At 36.2% G+C, this 21,348-nt stretch overlaps 1 protein-coding gene across 1 annotated transcript in view; it reads right to left on the bottom strand.

Moving 5' to 3' along the window:
• Positions 1-381: 381 nt before the first annotated feature.
• LOC137646099 (uncharacterized) overlaps positions 382-21,348 on the bottom strand; it is a 49,950-nt gene continuing 28,983 nt past the window's right edge. The window contains exons 3-9 of the mRNA XM_068379294.1: positions 19,727-19,813; positions 17,396-17,615; positions 16,657-16,797; positions 15,852-16,011; positions 8,081-8,242; positions 3,536-3,651; positions 382-1,494 (exon numbers count right to left, since the gene is read on the bottom strand). Of these exons, the coding sequence (XP_068235395.1) occupies positions 469-1,494; positions 3,536-3,651; positions 8,081-8,242; positions 15,852-16,011; positions 16,657-16,797; positions 17,396-17,615; positions 19,727-19,813 (1,912 nt within the window). The 3' untranslated portion in view covers positions 382-468. The remainder of the gene's footprint in view (positions 1,495-3,535; positions 3,652-8,080; positions 8,243-15,851; positions 16,012-16,656; positions 16,798-17,395; positions 17,616-19,726; positions 19,814-21,348) is intronic.

The raw sequence follows: 21,348 nt of genomic DNA, 5'->3' as shown, positions 1-21,348 counted from the left end.
CGTATCCCGCCCGTAGGTTTTTTCTGTCGGGCAGCAGAGCTGCAGCTACATGATCACCGGGTAAGATTAATATTGAAAAATAAGGGTTACTCTATAAAAGTTTTTCCTTTTTACATTATGGCAGTTAGCCCAAGTTGATGACCATAGCAAAAATTCATAAGGCACCAATACTACATGCTGGAACTGCACTGATCATCATGATATTTTTGCTAATCATTCCAGTAAACCTTCCATACAACACATTTCTCCTTAGGATCAAGATAGTATGGAAGCTGCAATCTTTTATCAACTGAAATTTCTCTTTAGTTTTAAGATAACATGAAGCAATTCCTTCTGTTCTATGATACAAATATTTAATTCCAAATAATATGAAAGGCTTAATGAGCTTTTATCATTTATTTAACAAAAAGGCACAACGAAGAAGTGCCATTTATATACTATCAGAAATAAGGAAGCTACAATATAATACTATTTAATACCCATAAGATTGTCTATAATCAAATTTCCATCACTGTTCAATACAAATTCTTCAGCATATAATTCAGTATGTTGGTTGGAGAGGTTTTGTTCTTCACAAGTTTCATGTTCACTAATGACAACTCTTGCTTCCTTATTCTCACATACTTCATCAATGCTAAGCATTTTACATCCTTCATTAAAAAGCAAATCTCCATTCTCATTCAATATTTGTAGAGATTTATTATTAGACTGTCCATCCTCCCTTTCCCAGTCTGGCTTACTAGAAACACTTGCTTTTGAAAAAGTTGACAAAACTTTCTTAGTACAATGACTGCGCACATGTTCACGGTAAGTTGCACACCTGGCAAATGCTTTCTCACAATATTTACATTTCCAGGACCTCGCCTTGCGGTGAGTCTGGTTGTCATGCATAATCAGGTGGAAGTTGGTTCGAAATCCCTTACCACATTTGTCACAAATGAATTTTTTCTCCTCGTGTACTAGCTGATGATTTCTCAAAGTTCCTGGATGACTAAATACTCTGCTACACTTCTCACATGTGTAAGTCTTACCTTCATGTAGTTTCATATGATACCTAATGGATGATTTCGATGTAAACTGTTTATCACATTTATCACACGAAAATATTTCACTGGCATGATCATTGTTGCTCTGTATTTCAACACTATGAAACATTCTGAGATGATTCTCCCAAGCACCAATTCTGACTAGAATTTTTCCACAATATTTACATTCAATGGTAGTGTGTGTTTTCTGGTGTTTCTTCAATTCTTCTCCCGTCAAAAACACTTTCATACAAAATTTGCAAAGATGAACAATTTCCGACCTCCTCCTGTAATTTCTCTTAACTTGGTTTACAGGTTTACTCTGAACAATGGAATGTCCCCCAGGTATGGAGTCTATCTGAGGAGATGTTTCGTAAACCTTGATTGTTATTGGTTTAGGACCACTTATTGGTGGATTTTCAATAGGTACTGGCTTATCAATTTTTGTCGAATGGGTAATTCTAATTACCTGAAAAAGAGAATGACATGAAAATGAGATGAACACTATATGCCCATATCATAAAAATTTCTCATGATATAAAATACTAAGTAACTAGGCAACCCAATAAATACTGTTAAGTAATTACACATCACCATATAACTTTTACAGAATACTTTTAATGGTAATTGGAGCATGCAACAGCTACCTTATTTGACAACTAAAAAGATAGAGATCTAAGAGAATATAATGAAAAGTAAAAGACAGACAGTGATGGAGCTAGATTCAAAGAGAAGCTACAAAGAACCCGTAGTACCATCTACATAAGGTCTCACACAAAGTGTGCTGCAAGAGTACTGTTAACCCTATAATGATGATACTGTAATTTGATATCCAAAGAACACTTTTTACCTTGGAGAAGGCTGCATAAATAGTGAAATACAGTATACAAAATCCCTGTAGCCACAGTAACCTTAAAGCAATGTCATTCATGTACTGTATCATAATGCATAAGAAAATTTTTCCATGTGTGCTTCAAGGGACAAAAATATTTGAAGAAGTTTCTAATTAATCCTCGCAAAAAAAAAAACTTAATTTTACTAACAAAATTATTATTTCAATACTTATCTGGTATTCACCCTGCTTCCTTGCCAAAACCTCTGCTTTCTGACCACCAGATGGCTTTGTCACTCCATGCCCAAATGAAAAGGCAACCGTTCTGGCTGATGTTTGATAGCAATTAGAGGTTCTTTTTTCACATGTAGGAGATTAGGTTATGTTACTCTATTAAGCAAACGTGTTTGTGGTAGCTCTAGTCCGGCTGATTACCGCCCAATTTCTATAACTCTCATATTATCTAAAGCTTTCTAATGTCTTTGGCAAACTGTCCAATTAGGTAAGCTGAAGGCAATTATCTGTTCCCTAGTTTGCAATTTGGCTTTCATAAAGGCCATGGAGAATCTTCATTTTAGTGCTGCCTCTGACAGTGTTAATCATGAGGCCTTTGTTTTCAAACTCAAACAGTTGAGAGTGAGTTGGTTTTTCTTAAGCATCATTATTGAATTCTGGAAATTCCCACATTTCGAACATTTATGCTCTGAATCATATTGTTGGCCCCAACACGAAACACAGGGAATGCAGATCTTTATCTTCTAGAAGCCTATACAAGGAATATTTAGCGTACAAATGAACCAACTGATGACATACCTATATAGTGTAAGTTTTGATAAATCTAACAAATGAAAAGGCACTAAAAAACCACTCAAATATAAGAATCATGCTGCACAAAGGTCAGCATGTTTAAGCGGTATAAAGACAATGACAAACACTATGGTGTCACCACCCAAATACTGTTTATCATAACAGTAACAAAAGTGGCATTGCAAAACCAATCCTGTAGCATATTAGGATCGATTTTGAGTTTTCTGGGATCCTGACATTGAAGGTCATTGATGCCGTTATCTTGTTATAAATAAACCAAAGGAAATTCCATTTAAAACCATAATGGTGAAGTCCTTTTAAAGTTAAATAGCTTTCAGAAAACCTGTCTCTGAAATGAAAATAAAAATACCTGTACAGACAGCATAATAGAAAACATCCTGCCCAAGAATCTTGAAAAGGATGCATCTGCCAACCACACCTTGAGCCTTTAACAAATATCATTTCTCAAGGTCCCAAAATTGGAGCATTCGCATTATAAGGTAGTGCTTTGAGAGAGAATAATTTTAATTCTTTAAATAAGAGGTTGTAAAACAGATGCTTCAACAAGGAAGCACAGTGAACACCAGGGAAGATTCATTGAAATAATTGGCAATCACACCATAAGAAACAAATGATCAACAAGACATAAAAGTTTCTGAACCACATGAAGCACAAATGGTCAACAGTACATAAAATAAATCTTATTAAAGTAAAACCAATTGATTTTAACCCGAGAAAATTTAACAGAAGTAAATGGACTATTATCACAAAATTCAATGGCTAAGTACAAAACAATATCCACAAACATGCATACTCAAGTATTAACTACCAAACTAGACACTACTTTATTGCAACGGTAAATTTTACAAACCTTTGGTATATTTGACTCCACTTGGCTGTCTATTACACAACTTGAAAATACTTGATTAATGTTATCTGCAGTTCCTCCTTTCTTCAAAACTACTTGATTTGTAGAAAGCTCCATTTCTGAATTAGAACAAGGACATTTTGGATAAAGAAATTCCTACTCAAAAAAAAAATCAAATTACCATTATTCCATAAAACTTATATGTGAAGAAAAATCATGAAGTAGAACCTTAACCTGCCTTCTTTTACAGGTTGTAAATTCTAAAGTTTAACTAGCCAAGCTTATAAGGTTCATATGAAAGCTTTACTTGCCTAAAAAGGTGAAAACTGAAAGATTGGAAAATTAAAGAAATTAAAACTGCTAGGTTAGAAGAAACCAAACAGGATGAGCGTAAAGTAAAATGCTAAAAATCATGTAACTGGGGTATTAGTACTGTACTTTAAGGAAGTATAAGATTGACCCAACAGAGAAAAACATTTGATAAAATGCCTCCTTTGTAAGAGTTTATATTTAATCACTATGCCCCCTGTGGCCGCGGGGGCATAAAACAATTAGAATAGCGCCAACGTTATCCCTGCGTGTCGTAAGAGGCGACTAAAAGGGACGGGACGAGGGGGCTGGGAACCCCCTCTCCTGTATAAAAAATCCTGTGAGACAGCAACAAAGAGATGGAGCTGGGGGGAGAGTGACTGCTCCCCGCACTCTAGTTTTGGGGTGTTTGAATGTGCGTGGATGTAGTACGATAGAGAGTAAAAGATGTGAGATTGGAAGTATGTTTAGAAGTAGAAGGATGGATGTATTGGCCTTGTGTGAGACAAAGATGAAAGGAAAGGGTGAAGTGATGTTTGGTGAAATGTCTGGTAGAGTGTCTGGGATTGAAAGGGGAAGAGCGAGAGAGGGAGTGGCTTTATTGCTGAGTGAATGGATGACAGGTAAAGTAGTGGAATGGAAGGAGATATCATCTAGGTTAATGTGGGTAAGGGTTAGGTTGGGTAGGGAATGTTGGGCGTTTGTCAGTGCGTATGGGCCAGGTAGTGAGAAAAGTGAAGAAGAGCGGAATGAGTTCTGGAATGAATTAACTAGGTGTGTAGAAGGACTGGGTAGAAGGAATTATGTAGTTGTTATGGGTGACTTAAATGCTAGAGTGGGCGCTGGAGAGGTAGAAGGTGTCATTGGGAAGTATGGCGTACCAGGTGAAAATGAGAGTGGTGAGAGACTGGTAGATATGTGTGTTGAACAAGAGATGGTAATAAGTGCTAGCTTTTTTAAAAAGAAAGATAAAAATAAGTATACATGGGTAAGAGTGGCAAATGGAAGAGTAGTAGAAAGGGCATTAATGGATTATGTGTTGATAACTAAAAAGGGATTTTGACGAAGGAAAAATCTATTTCTGGGGAGAGACCTGTGGCGCCCGGTGAAAAGAGTCCTTCTTATGTATCTTTTCTGATAAAACCTTCCAATTATACCAGAGAAAGATAAAAGCATGGAATGCTGAGGTTACTACCCTCGCGCGAGCACCTTTTGGGTGTCGTGTATAAAGCAAAGGCACGTGAAAACTACTATTCACAGGTTGTCTTCCATTTAGTTAATTCCTTCGTCAAAGGGATGGGCCGATACAAAGGCCCTAGCCAAGCACCAGCGCCACACCACCACGCCACGACGCGAGCGCCATCTGAACAACATCCTTCCTTCTTTTGGAATCTTAAGTGTTGAATTTGTTTGTGGTGCTCTCGGTCTTTTTTGTCATACTAAAAGAATGTTTGGAAGATTGAAAGACGTGCACGTGTTTAGGGGTATGGCTAACGGTATGTCTGATCATTTTTTGGTGGAAGGAAAACTAGTTGTAGCAAAAGAGTGGGGGAATAGAGTAGGTGGATGTAAAAGGGAGCTAGTGAGGGTTGAAGAGCTAATAAAACCGGGGGGGGGGTAAAAAGTAAATATCAGGAAAGGTTGAAAATGGCATATGACGAGGTGAGAGTAAGAGAAACTGGTAATTTAGAGGAGGAGTGGAAGTTAGCAAAAGAAAATTTTGTTGGGATTGCAAGTGAGGTATGTGGCAAGAAGGTTGTTGGAGGCAGCATGAGGAAGGGCAGTGAATGGTGGAATGAAGGAGTGAAGGTAAAAGTGGAAGAGAAAAAGAGGGCTTTTGAAGAATGGCTGCAGAGTAATAGTATAGAAAAGTATGAAAAATATAGAGAGAAAAAGGTGGAAGTAAAGCGCAAGGTACGTGAGGCAAAGAGGGCAGCTGACCTGAGGTGGGGTCAGGGACTGGGTCAGTCATATGAAGAGAATAAGAAGAAGTTTTGGAAAGAAGTGAAGAGAGTAAGGAAGGCCGGCGCAAGAATTGAAGAGACAGTGAAAGATGGAAATGGAAGGTTGTTAAAAGGAGAGGAGGCAAGGAAAAGGTGGGCGAAATATTTTGAAAGTTTGCTGAATGTTGAGGATGATAGGGAGGCAGATATAATTGCTGTTCCAGGTGTTGAGGTGCCAGTGATGGGAGATGAGAATGAGAGAGAGATTACAATAGAGGAAGTGAGGAGAGCACTAGATGAAACGAGAGTAGGAAAAGCATCTGGTATGGATGGTGTGAAAGTTGAGATGTTGAAGGAAGGGGGTGTGACTGTACTTGAATGGTTGGTGAGATTGTTTAATGTGTGTTTTGTGTTGTCAATGGTACCAGTAGATTGGGTCTGTGCATGTATTGTACCACTATATAAGGGTAAGGGAGATGTGCATGAGTGTTGTAATTCAAGAGGTATTAGTTTGTTGAGTGTAGTTGGAAAAGTGTATGGTAGAGTACTGATTAATAGGATTAAAGATAAAACAGAGAATGCAATCTTGGAAGTACAAGGTGGTTTTAGAAGAGGTAGGGGTTGTATGAATCAGATTTTTACAGTTAGGCAGATATGCGAGAAATGTTTAGCAAAAGGTAAGGAGGTGTATGTTGCGTTTATGGATCTGGAGAAAGCATATGATAGAGTTGATAGGGAAGCAATGTGGAATGTGATGAGGTTATATGGAGTTGGTGGAAGGTTGTTGCAAGCAGTGAAAAGTTTCTACAAAGGTAGTAAAGCATGTGTTAGAATAGGAAATGAAGTGAGCGATTGGTTTCCGGTGAGAGTGGGGCTGAGACAGGGATGTGTGATGTCGCCGTGGTTGTTTAACTTGTATGTTGATGGAGTGGTGAGAGAGGTGAATGCTCGAGTGCTTGGACGAGGATTGAAACTGGTAGGCAAGAATGATCATGAATGGGAGGTAAATCAGTTGTTGTTTGCGGATGATACTGTACTGGTAGCAGACACAGAAGAGAAGCTTGACCGACTAGTGACAGAATTTGGAAGGGTGTGTGAGAGAAGGAAGTTGAGAGTTAATGTGGGTAAGAGTAAGGTTATGAGATGTACGAGAAGGGAAGGTGGTGCAAGATGGAATGTCATGTTGAATGGAGAGTTACTTGAGGAGGTGGATCAGTTTAAGTACTTGGGGTCTGTTGTTGCAGCAAATGGTGGAGTGGAAGCAGATGTACGTCAGGGAGTCAATGAAGGTTGCAAAGTGTTGGGGGCAGTTAAGGGAGTAATAATAAATAGAGGGTTGGGCATGAATGTAGAGAGAGTTCTATATGAGAAAGTGATTGTACCAACTGTGATGTATGGATCGGAGTTGTGGGGAATGAAAGTGATGGAGAGACAGAAATTGAATGTGTTTGAGATGAAGTGTCTGAGGAGTATGGCTGGTGTATCTCGAGTAGATAGGGTTAGGAACGAAGTGGTGAGGGTGAGAACGGGTGTAAGAAATGAGTTAGCGGCTAGAGTGGATATGAATGTGTTGAGGTGGTTTGGCCATGTTGAGAGAATGGAAAATGGATGTCTGCTAAAGAAGGTGATGAATGCAAGAGTTGATGGGAGAAGTACAAGAGGAAGGCCAAGGTTTGGGTGGATGGATGGTGTGAAGAAAGCTCTGGGTGATAGGAGGATAGATGTGAGAGAGGCAAGAGAGCGTGCTAGAAATAGGAATGAATGGCGAGCGATTGTGACGCAGTTCCGGTAGGCCCTGCTGCTTCCTCCGGTGCCTTAGATGACCGCGGAGGTAGCAGCAGTAGGGGACTCAGCAGTATGAAGCTTCATCTGTGGTGGAAATGTGGGAGGTTGGGCTGTGGCACCCTAGCAGTACCAGCTGAACTCGGCTGAGTCCCTGGTTAGGCTGGAGGAACGTAGAGAGTAGAGGTCCCCTTTTTTGTTTTGTTTCTTGTTGATGTTGGCTACCCCCCCAAATTGGGGGAGGTGCCTTTGGTATATGTATGTATGTAAGTCTGGTACCATAATGCAATTAAATCCATTAATATGTTAATAAACAATGGTTTAATACTCAGTACACAAGAATAACTTTTTATGAAATGACAAACGATACCTGTCAAGTTTGACAAGGCCAAACACTTTAATCAAATTTTGTTCTTTTTATGATGTCAGCTACCTTCCCAAATTGGGGGAAGTACCATGGTAGATAGATAGATGTAGCTCCATAAAATAAACATTGAAACAAAAATATCAGTACCTTTCATGCGCTGCCTGGCCTTGCGCTCTCTCCATCCCTTACGCACTATTTCCCTGCATATGGTATCACTCTTACTGTGCATGGTATCTCTTACGACTTCCTCTTTTCTCCACGGACTGCGGTCAGCAAGCAAACATGCTCCAACACCAGATTCCTCTGTACCTTTGATTAATGAAATGAGTGCATATTTAATATACAAATGCATCAAAAATTACAAATATCATAAATGCAGATAGATTTGGTTAATAAGACATTACAAAAGTTCCAAATACTAACAGCATCTAGAAAATGCTAACATTAGTACAGGATCTGGGATGTCACCCATGACTTCTCAAACATTTGAAATCGAAAACTATTTGAAAAGCTAAAAGGAAGACACTTTTTTAAAAAAAAGCAAAAACATATGCTTTTAACTTCATACCTTCAGATCAAATGCTTTCAACTAAAGAAATGCCAGCTGCACAACCTCATAACCTTAAAACTAAAAGAAATTTAATTCTCTATACCTTTCCATTTCCTTTCCCTTTAAATTTTCTAGGATCCTGATCCTAAGTCATACACCAATCGACAAGAAAAGCATAAGGTACAACATGAACTAACCAAAAGCAGCCAGAACATCAGTTTAGCTAAAGTAGTTGTGTTGTCAGCCTATGTCTCTCTTACAATCGGTGATAACGATTTTTCTAATCAATTGATCTGATTTTCATCACTTAATACACCAAAGTATTATCAGTAGTACAGCATGATTATATTTCGCTTCTGTGGATCGACAATCCCCCTGCTCACCATGCCCATAAAATGTTTGCGACTTAGACAATATATGGGCCGAGATTTTACTTAATATAATGAGCAAACATCCCAGTACCTAAAGCAAATTTAATTCAAGGATAGTAATGATATGCGTAAAAACAGAATTTTAAAGAAAGAACTATTTGATAATATGGGGTTGTGCAACTTATGGTTCCAAAGCTAACTCAAGATTTATAGGCAAGATTCAGGGAAATAAAAAAAATATTCTATCAATAGGGATTAAGTATAACAGTTCTTTTTACCTAAAATCATCATACTTTTATTATAACTAGTACTAATAATGTTTAGAGATTAATAAAGAGTACACCAAAACTTTCATAAAGAATGCAGTTGATAACACCAAATCAGGTATCATATAACACATTACTTGTGTGGAATGACATTTCAGTCGAACCAATTCATACCATTCAAGATTGAGACACAACGACTATTATTATTATTACTTGCTAAGCTACAACCTTAGTTCGAAAAGCAGGATGCTATAAGCCCAGGGGCTCTACCAGGGAAAATAGCCCAGTGAGGAAAGGAAAAAGTAAAATAAAATATTTTAAGAGTACTGTAGTAACAACATTAAAATAAATATCTCCTATATAAACTGTAAAACTTTAACAAAACAAGAGGTAGAGAAATAAGATTGAAGAGTGTGCTCGAGTGAACCCTCAAGCAAGAAAACTCTAACCCAAGACAGTGGAAGACCATGGTACTACCCAAGACTAGAGAACAATGGTTTTATTTTGGAGTGTCCTTCTCCTAGAAGAGCTGCTTACCATAGCTAAAGTCTCTCTTCTACCCTTACCAAGAGGAAGGTGGCCACTGAACAATTACAGTGCAGTAACCCCTTGAATGAAGAAGAATTGTTAGGCAATCTGTGTTGTTAAGTGTATGAGGACATAGGAGAATATGTAAAGAATAGGCCAGACTATTCAGTGTGTGTGTGTGTGTGTAGACAAAGAGAAAATGAACCATAACCAGGGAGAAGGATCCAATGAAATATTGTTTGGCTAGTCAAAAGACCCCATAACTCTCTAGCGGTAGTATCTCAACGGGTGGCTGATAACCACTGCACAACTGAAAGCATATGTCCTTTCATTCTAATGTCGACTTACAGGCTGAAGAGCAATACAACAGGATAATTTGTTATTGCTGTTAGACAGTGGTATACCTCATTACCCTACTAAAGGCATTAATATATTAGAAGGAAAAAACAGGAAATTTCTTTATTTCAAGGTGGTAACATCTACATTCCAAGCTTTGAGACAAAAGCAACGTGAATATCTGGCGAGATTTATCCAAATTATTTATTTTCACCATGGTGAACCTTTTCTATTGTGTTTAGAAACCAACTCAAAGTCTGTCCCTTGGGGGTTACTCCAAACATGCAATAACTTTTCTCTTTGTAACTTTTTTCAAGGAATTGTTATTTTAGTACAGTATGAACTATTCCCTTCCCTGTTGGCCTAAGGCCTTTCATTCTTTTTAATGTACAGTAATTCTATGTGAGATGTTATTGTTGTACTTTTACTTCTGAGATATTAGATACACAGTACTATAATCAAATACAGTGTACTTTCAATTCACAGTACAGTGATCCCTCGCTACTTCACGGTTCGACCATCGCGGATTCACAACTTCGCGGACTTTTTTAATTAAATACGGCATCTGATTTCATCAGCAAACCACTTTTTTTGGGGGAAACATCATTTTATTCTAGAAAATTGCTACTCTTTAAATAGTTAATTGCACATTAAGAAAGCGTGTACTTTTTTGTTTTTAAATTTCGGGTGTGTTTTAAAAATCGAGTATTGTCGACTTCTTTTAGTTTTACTTTTGGCTGTGATCAGATCAGCTGACGTCTAGCTGCCGGTCTCAAGAATATGTGCGTACGAAGTATTGTTTATACCATTTCTTAACTTATTCAAACCATCTATACAGTTGATATTACATAAGCACCAAGGTGTTATAACCTATCATGTTTTTTTGTTTATTACATTTAAAACAACACACACACACACACACACACACACACACACACACACACACGCACGCACGCACGCACGCACGCACGCACGCACGCACGCACACACGCTCTCTCTCTCTCTCTCTCCCCGTAAGAAATAAAACCTTAGTTCACATATGGCAACTTGAGTTTAAGATTGAAATTAACATGAATATTGTTAGTTGTGGCGATCAATTCCTCGCTTCAGGAGGTACAGGAAACAAAAACACGGCATTTGACTACAACAGCTGATAATCTCTCTCTCTCTCTCTCTCTCTCTCTCTCTCGTAACAATAATTACAAATAGATGAAGAAACCAAAATCGGTTTTCTTAAAGTGTCAATTAAATACAAACCGAAAAAATTATACCTTGTATACATCCATTTCAATCATAGCTTAAAATACGGTATCCGATTTTGTCAGCAAACTACTATTTTTTAGGAAACACCATTCTATTCCAGAAAACTTTGACTCTTTAAATAGTCAATTGCGCTATAATAAAACATGTGTTTATGTTTTTAAATTTCGGGTGTGTTTTAAAAATCGAGTATTTTTTACTTCTTTTTGTTTTACTTTTGGCTGTGATCACATCAGCTGATGTCTAGTTTCCGCTCTCAAGAATATGTGCGGTACGAATACATTAACAAAGAATTGTTTACTGTACACCATTTCTTAACATTCAAACCATCTACTGTATACAGTTCTCTCTCTCTCTCTCTCTCTCTCTCTCTCTCTCTCTCTCTCTCTCTCTCTCTCTCTCTCTCTCTCTCACATCGAACGTAATAGCAGTAACTTAATTTTTCGATGACTTAAAAAATGGCCTAGTACTTTCTTCTTCTTTAACCTTTTTTGCAAATGGTGAGGTGGGTACAAGTTGACTTATAACTGAAGTTAGGAAAAGTATTTTGGATATGGAAAGAACAATTATCTTTCGTAACAGTTTAAAATTATCGTAAATTATCATTCTGTCATTAGCGGCAGTTTGCTATTGTGGATTAAACCCATAAGGAAAAAAAAGGTTTCCAGCTTTGCTACGAATTTTAGGAATTTATATGGATACGATAAGTAAAATATTTGTAATAACAATGTTTACTAAATGTTTGTTATATCATTAGTTATCACTTTGAGCATGTGTGTTTAATGCGTTCATTTGTTTATTATGATCAAGATGGAGCGTAAACAAATGGGAGGTTTCCATTTCAGAGGCGTCATAAAGAAAAACATTATATAAATGGCATTCATTTCATTTATTTGGAAGTTCTAAGAAAAATTAAGTAGAACATTGGTAATAACAAAGTCAACATATAATCAATACTTGGTAAGATTGCTGTCGATGCAAAATCTAACCTATACACAGATGTGTAAATGCGTCTGTTTCTTCGTTATGATCAGAGATAAACGTAAACAAAACATTGGTTGTCATTTTTTATCGTGCTTTTTGGCGTGTTTAGGAAACGCATGATATAAAATCGCCTTTAATATTTGTGCCTGTTTTAGTTTAGGGTACTGTAGTACATGCATTAAGTATTCTGTACATTAAAGGGTAGTTTGTTAACAGTACTACGTAAAGGGAAGGTTTTAAAAGTCTGAATATGCATGTTAAATAAATACGTAAATATGGTGTCCCTACTTCGCGGATTTTCAGCTATCGCGGCCGGGTTTGGAACCTATCTACCGCGATAAACGAGGGTTCACTGTACTGCAACTAATACATATATTTTTTTACTAAGCATTAACTTTGTGAAGTTTATAAATTCTGTATTTCTAAACTATTCATCTAGCCATTTTATAAATGGGCATAGCAAGTATTGGCCAAAAGATATCTTAAATACAATAACTCCATGTCTTCTGTCGACCTTTGGGCTTTTCCTCCGGCTTTGTTTTTAGATCTACCTTTTCTATAGTCATGCCACCATCTATCTGGAGTTCAGAAATCAGTGGTCTCCCAACATTCCTAACACTTTGCACACCTCTCAAATAGGGCGACGTTGGACTCATCAAGATTAGGTCCCTACATCATTAAAGACTACACCTCTTTTGCTGTAATATCTATTTGAATGTGTTAATTCTCTAATATAGACTGCCCTTTGTATTCCCTCAAGTGGCTTTTATAGCTATCAGAAAGGATGAAGAAGACCCTTCTAGCATTAAACAATACTAGACAACACTAGATGTACCAGGAACCATGCCGTGTCAAACTGTAATGTGTGTCATATTAACCAGAATGACTACTTTCATATTATCAAGGGATAATATTTACATAAAATTAATCATCTGAGCCTAACCCCATTTACATACTTGGCACCATTAAATTAACTATTAAATAGAAGTCATTATTTGGAGTTAAAACGTTCAATAGAAGCATATACACAATAACTTTTTATACTGCATATGTCAAAAGATGTAGGAAGAGATGATGATGATGAACTGCTATAATGTATTCATAGGCAATAAGAAAAAATAATAAGTCTGACATTCTAGAGAAAATCTGGAAGCACATCATTATACTTTTGTTGAAGGGCATGGATAATGTGGCCCTCCTTCTATCCAGTTTCTTAGGTGACAAGAATGAGCCAAGTGTCAAAAAGGCGTTGCACCATTTGGATACATTTTAAGTACTGTCTAACAAACACCCTATGCTCGGACCAACCCATAAAGCTCGTAATGTCCTGAAGAATGCTAAAGGGAATGTAATTTTTCTCACAACGTGGATTTGGGATGGAGCGAGGATCAACTTTCTTACTAGGGAAGTTCATTAGAATATGGATAGCCAGTTACAATAATCAAAAGGAAGAGCTTTATCAACCCAATGAGTCAAGCTCAACTCTTACAGAGCTGGGCTATAGCCCCTGTTAAAAGGGACTTGTTGGTCTGGGTCAAGTATTTTGAAATTGACTACCTTCTGAAGACATGGATCTCTGCAGATATAATAGCATTGTAGACACTAGGCAGAGGTTACTATCTTCCAATGTCAATCCCACTTCCAAAGAGGCTTTTCACTTTTGGTTATGGCTCATTTTTTCTTTGCCTACACTCCAAAATCAAACAATTATTCTCCAGTCTTTGATAGTGCCATAGCCTCTGTACCAAGGTCTTCACTGTCTTGGCTAGAGTTCTCTTGCTTAAGGGTACACTAGGGCACATTATTTCCTTTCATTATTTTCTTCATTCACTGAGCTATTTTCCCCTGATAGAGGCGTTGAGCTTATAGAATCGTGCTTTTCAACTACAACGTTGTAGCTTAGCTAGTAATAATAATGATAAAAACAGAAAATGAAAATTCTTCTATGGCCTACTCTTTCCATTTCTGATAACCAAAACAGTAAAATTCTCTCCAAAACTAAAAAAAAAAAAAATTGCATATTTCATGACTGTATATACCGCAATGATTAATCACAGTATAAAAGTTTTGTGATTAGGGAAAAGCTAGGCTTTTGAAGCAACAATTTTGTGTCAGCCTATTTTATTTGGGTATCCTTTAAGAAAAATCCAATTTTCTACTTTAAGAGAATGGGTAATGATATAGAATGTAAACAAAACTTCTGATTGGGGGCAAGAGATAGAACTTAGGGCTGGGAGACACACAAAATAGGCGCAAATAATGGAACGTTGAACAAGGAACGGCACATAGAGAAAGAACAATGGTAAAAAATAACACAATCAGTTTCAAAATGATAAAACAAAAGTTCTAATATTAATATAGTACCATAAACTGAAACAACAAATATTCAAGATTAATATAAGTTTATTTACTATTTGATACGGGACCTCCTAAGTATGTGCGCAAAGGACTCTTTCATTTACATTTACAACTTTAGTTAACCCATGATGAGCTAGCATCTGATCTTACAACTAAATAGCAGTTTTAACTGAAACATAATGAAAACAATTGACTAATATTGAAACTTCGTCCACCCCTTCAAGATTAAAAGGAAAAATAAGATATGCCACACCATCCACATAAGTAATATGAGTTTGTTTTTATAAGTGCATATTTTAGCGAGTGGAAGGATACAATATAAGGACTACCCATTTGTTTCCTACGTAAAAATCTGGGATTGCAGATTGCAAGGGTTTGACAATGGAAGGGTCTAAAGTAATTAAAGAATGTTCCTTCCTTGGATAAGGACATGTTTTTATTGAAAGGAAAAAAAAATGGAGAATTTTATTATTAAAATTCTGTTTTTTTAATTCTCTCTTCACATTTTTCAAATTTTATTTTCATTATTTTGCCATTTCATAAGCTACTATATTTTGTAGTTTCTTCCTTATACAGTATATAGGACATAACGATGCTAACCAAAATCCATTATGTAAACTCGTCGCTGTTTTGGGTAGAGGACCATTGGCAATTGTAAAATTATTTCTGCTAGGCTTCTTTATTCCCTTTCCTGTCCATAATTATTCATGATTTTAACTGCAAGTGCTTAGTAACTGAAAATGAATACTCTTACTCAAGCAAAATGCTTTTTCATTAATGAGTTTCTATTATTTTTGAGTAGCTAAAAACATATTCCCATAAACCCCATGTTATAATAAGATCTCATTCCAATGAATCACCTTATAATCAATGTTTCAGAAAAGTATGCAACTGTTACCAGTACCGGTGCTCTTGTTATGGCACTAAAGTTACATTCTGGTCATCCTTTAGCCCCATCCTCTTTGTTCCGTATGTATTTTGTGCTTGACCTTTCTTCATGAATGTGGGGGAATGAATGGAAGACAACAATACTGAAGTTTAGCAACGCCCATTATAGAACAATCTTACCCGATTGGTTTATGTGCAGGTAATCAGGCAAAAACACACATTTCCACTTTCCTTTCTCTAATAATTTCATAAAACCTTAGAAAATTATTAATTCAACCTGACTAACAGCAAAACATTTGGAAAAACGCTATTTGCAAATTATTGAATAACATTGGTTAGCATTGATATACAGTCAAACATTATACATTTAATCCTACCTTCAACTGTGACATTATTACTTGGAAATAGATTTCTTTTCTGGAGAGTCTGATTATAAATATTCTCAATCTCAGACTTTATGACTGCTGCCCGATGTTGTACTTCATCCAGTTCATCTAGACGTCTAAAGCATTGCTGACACAGTGACTTAGAGTAAGCCTAAAAAAATGAGCAGGTTTAAGTTATGATATAACAAAGTATCATTAAATGTCTCAGAACCAACACTGGATGTGAAGATGGGCAAAATAACATTTATGGTATCAAGAATAATCTCAATTACATTTCTTCAGATGAATGGGACAGTACCCATAGAAAGCTAATGTATTTTACATTGTTATAAGAACATACTGTACTTTAAAACATACACAAAAAGGGTCTTTTCAACAAGTGCATTTGCTAAATATTTGTTGTAGAGGTATGGTATCAAGTGGCTATAAAATGCTCTCGGGATGTCAAAGATTGTAACGGATAGGACATATGATGATAAGTGATTAGTAATAATTGATCAGAAACAAAAGAATGATGACTTATAAGAAGGTCTAGGAAAATTATGAAAAAATGGCATAGATGGTCTACACCAGATGGGAAATTTAGCCGAAAGTGCAACCTAATGGTATAAGTGGAGAAGACAACAAATTTTTTGAAGATTATGATGATATGAAGACACTAATTTTGTACATTTCAAATTTAAGTATTGCTGCATATTACTACAGACATAACAATTTAATCACAGAGATAACAAAATACCCATTATAATTCTAGTTTCTGTTAAGAAAAAGGAAAAAAAAATCATATACGGTATACCTTTTCATGTTTCAATGGTGTATTGATCAATACTGCTAACATGACAACCACCCTCTGCTGTGTATGTGTAGTCACACTAGACTCTGAATACAAATCCAGTACTCCAACCATTAGAGAATCCTTTATAACTGCATCACAAACCTGAAATTTTCCTAATCATCAATCTATGCAATTTGTAAATCTTTGGTGAATACATTTACTATATTGTCCTTTGAATATTACAAACTATGTAAATGGAATATTATGACTGCTACCTAATTCTGGTGCTACAGAATTGTTAATTCTTTAAAAATTTAAAATTCACGATTAGGTCATTTTATGTTAAAACATTATCAAAGTTATATGCAAGGTTACATGGCTCCCAAAAAAATTTGTCTTGAATAAAAGAGGAAAAAATATGCATATATGGATGGAACTTCTTGGATTAAAATCAAGTCACATCCTCATGAAGTTGGCAGCCATTTGAAATACACCATGATTAAATTTATGAATGGTACCAAGTAAACTTGATGATTAATAATCCTATTATGATTAGTGTTAACTTATGTCATTACAAAATGCCTCAGTTTAAATAAGGAAAAGGCACTAGTATCAACTTCAGGAACTAAGAAAGTTAGATTCTTGTTGGGATACTCATCTCGTCAAAATTTTCTCGAGATGTTGAGCAATTCATAAAAAAAAAAAACAATCTTCAAAAAATTAAATTGTATAATGTCTAAAAATAATTCAATATTCTTACCAAACATATAGTAGGATAATCATAATTGATGAAGTCTGCTATTGTCTTGGGCTCTGCAGAAAAAAAATCACAAATATTTTTCTCCAGATGACTTTCAAAGCTGTCTAATTTTAATGGTGAATGCAATTGATTACATCTCCTGTTTTCCAGTTTGACATTTTGCATTAACATCGAAGAATTTGACGATGTATCTTCAAAGACAGAACCACATTCCTTGCATCTATAATGGAGAAAATAGATGTTAGAAGTTTACTTGTAGCAGGGATTAAAAAAAAAAAAAACTAAAAATCTCATGGAATGAAGAATACTTTAATGACTCAAACTAGTTGTCATTACTTTAATTTCAAGCCATAATACATTAAATTAACCCTTCATTTATCTTTACTGATACTGTTACATTTTAATCTCCTCCCACTATTATTATATCATAAGCCCTTCCTACTACCAATGTCTAGAGAAGTTCAGTAAAAATATCATCAGAAGATGAAAGACCGTGTAAAAACTAAAATATATACCCAATGATAGTTGTTATAAATTAATCATAACCAATTGAGATATACATATAATTTTTATTTATAAAGGTTAATATTAACAGACTTGTCATAAAATAGGTATACTGTATGTACTCTGAATAGCCTGATCAAATGAAGGAAGAATAAGCTCAAGCAGTATGTGGAGCCTCAAAATCGTTCACGCAATAAAAGGGGTTCTGATATAAAATGTTGCTGACAAATAAGTACCAATTGAAAATGCCAACACAAAATAAATGAGGCCTGTCAAGGCAGTGACAAAGATTGAATGAGAATTGAACACAGCAGCAGTTGTTAAGAGAGAATGTTTACAATAATGCTTTATTTACCACCTTTTTTTTAGCCAGAGCAAAGGATTTTACATTAATCAAGACAAAAATTTTAATTCTTATTTATTTTTCTTATGTCAAAGGTTTTCATTAAAAAATTAATAGCACATGAATTCCTGGCTGAAATAACGTACAATATCTAAGAAAATATTGACATTTACAAAGAAACATTAAAATGCATAAAAACATTGAAAATTAAAAAATAAATGAAAGTCTTGGGTAAAACTTATTTCTTCTTTCAATTAATACGAACTCGAGACCTTTAATATGGGTATGAATTCAGCGAAGCTGGAACCAATCGTTAAACTCTTAGCAAGGTGAGCAGTGTTGATCACCAAGTGGTGGGGTAGCACCAACCACCTGACAGAGTAACCTCACTTTGACTTTGGATGCCAACGAGTGCCGATGTACAGTCCAGTTTCTACAACTGGTGGTTTTAATCTTTTCCTTTTTTCTCTCAGTGTGAAATGGGTCTTTGCAGTCATGTTCGAGGAATTTTGGTAGCAAAAATATACAGTGATTTCTGTTAACTGTGTGTTAAGTTTCCTGATTACCTAGTGATACCCAACATTCTTGCTCCTGTCGGGTGAAATGTCTATTGCTGTCCTATCCTTTGTTCCACCAGTCCTGGGATACCTTTCCTTGGAACGGGCGGTAGCCGCTCAACAGAGGATGTAGCGAACCCAGCTCCCTCATGGGACAAATAGAATCTCGTTTCAGAAAACAATTGTGACGTAAGTCTAAGGGTACAACAGTTATACTGTCATGTTGCTGAACCAGACATTAGATGCAGGCAAGATCCGAGCGACATTTCTTTGCAATTTTCAATTTCAATGAAGTATTTCCCCTATCCTCCAAGCAAAGTAGACATTGAACCTGTAGTATACAAATTTATCTCATAATGCCTATACACTGGAGAGCATATCGTGTAGGATATAGATTCTTCATCGATTATCATATATTGTAATTATCTATTCCTAAGTCCTGTTGCATCCCTATGCACAGGAAATTTTGGGGTTGACAAGAGTAACTGTATAACTTTTGCTCCTCCCTAGGACAATAATGTTCATTACCATTTCTCAGGTTATTTTATCAAGCTAGTTTCGGTCATAGGGACTTCCTCCCTCCTTAGGATAAGTCTTCTGTCAAAGGTTTATGGTTTGTTTGATATGTAAGAACAAATGAATTTCAAGTACTGTAAATTCTACTTTTCTTAAATATACGAACCTGAGACCTTTAAGATTCACAGCCAGCCACAACCAGCACCCCTAAGCACCAAGGCCAAAGTGAGGTTGCTCTACCTGTCAAGTGAGCGGTGCTTCCCGGCAACTGGTGATCAACGATGTTCACCTTGTTAAAGGTTTAACGGCTCCAGCTTCGCTGAAGTCACACTTGTATAATATGTGTCAGGTTTGTATAGTTCGGAAAAATACAAATCACTTTAAATTTGTGATAACATTACTACACATTACCTTTTTTCTTCTTGTTGAAGCTGAATGGCAAAAGAAACCCCATGCAAATATTTCTTTCGTATGCGAGAGTCCTTTTCTTCAAGGTCACTGAAAGATAAGTAACATATTTTACACAGATTGTCTACTTGTTAAGGAGCAGAGATAAATATATTGTACATATTAACTACTGCATAGTTCAATGTGGGACCAAACCATACAACACCTTGAAATAGTTGCAATAAAAAACTTAATCATTCCCAAGATGCTACTTTCCTATTAGAGTTCCATGCCTTCGCAAAATGTGTAGGAATAATCCAAATGTTACATTTACAATTACACAGTTCTAAAATATCTAATTATAAAATAAAGGAAATTTTGATAATATAAATATTTCTACACTCACTTGATGTTCATATTACTTTGCTCTCAAAGCTCTGATTTTCACCAAAGCTACCCTAAAAATTAAAAAAATTCCTGTTTTCTCCCCTTCAAGAGGCCACTCCTCCAGCTCACCAAGGCAACATTTTGTAGCTACTGACCACCATGGTGTTGGTATAACACATCGGTCATCCACTGTCTTGAAGTTGAAACTAATATCCTATCCTCTTGACATCTTGAGTCAGTAGGTAAGCGAGTATCAAAATCTAATTTATTTCAATGAACCTCCCTTAAAGTTCATATTACTGTACAGACTCCCATACTCTGATGGAAGTGAGTATGAAGGAAAGAGGTAGGAAATTTAGTCTTCAAATAATGCTCATCTATACACCTGACTCATCTTTTAGACTAGTGTCTCATACCAAACCTTTACTACTAAAAAGGAACCAAAAATCCCTGAATAAACTAGGATTAAACCAAACTCTCATCAACCACATCCCATGCAGCTATTATGAGAATGAGAATGAGAGAGATTACAAGAGAGGAAGTGAGGAGAGCACTAGATGAAATGAGAGTAGGAAAAGCATCTGGTATGGATGGTGTGAGAGCTGAGATGTTTAAGGAAGGGGATGTGACTGTACTTGAATGGTTGGTGAGATTGTTTAATATGTGTTTTGTGTTGTCAATGGTACCAGTAGATTGGGTTTGTGCGTGTATTGTACCACTATATAAGGGTTAAGGGAGATGTGCATGAGTGTTGTAATTCAAGGGGTATTAGTTTGTTGAGTGTAGTTGGAAAAGTGTATGGTAGAGTACTGATTAATAGGATTAAGGATAAAACAGAGAATGCAATCTTAGAAGAGGTAGGGGTTGTATGAATCATATTTTTACAATTAGGCAGGTATCCGAGAAATATTTAGCAAAAGATAAGGTGGTGTATGTTGCGTTTAAGGATCTGGAGAAAGCGTATGATAGAGTTGATAGGGAAGCTATGTGGAATGTGATGAGGTTATATGGAGTTGGTGGAAGGTTGTTGCAAGCAGTGAAAAGTTTCTACAAAGGTAGTAAAGCATGTGTTAGGATAGGAAATGAAGTGAGTGATTGGTTTCCGGTGAGAGTGGGGCTGAGACAGGGATGTGTGATGTCGCCATGATTGTTTAACTTGTATGTTGATGGAGTGGTGAGAGAGGTGAATGCTCGAGTGCTTGGACGAGGATTGAAACTGGTAGACGAGAATGACCATGAATGGGAGGTAAATCAGTTGT

Source organism: Palaemon carinicauda, chromosome 8 (assembly GCF_036898095.1).
Source record: "Palaemon carinicauda isolate YSFRI2023 chromosome 8, ASM3689809v2, whole genome shotgun sequence".
Lineage (NCBI taxonomy): Eukaryota > Metazoa > Arthropoda > Malacostraca > Decapoda > Palaemonidae > Palaemon > Palaemon carinicauda.
Note: the sequence above shows the minus strand (reverse complement) of the source record. Positions and strands in the feature narration are given on the sequence as shown.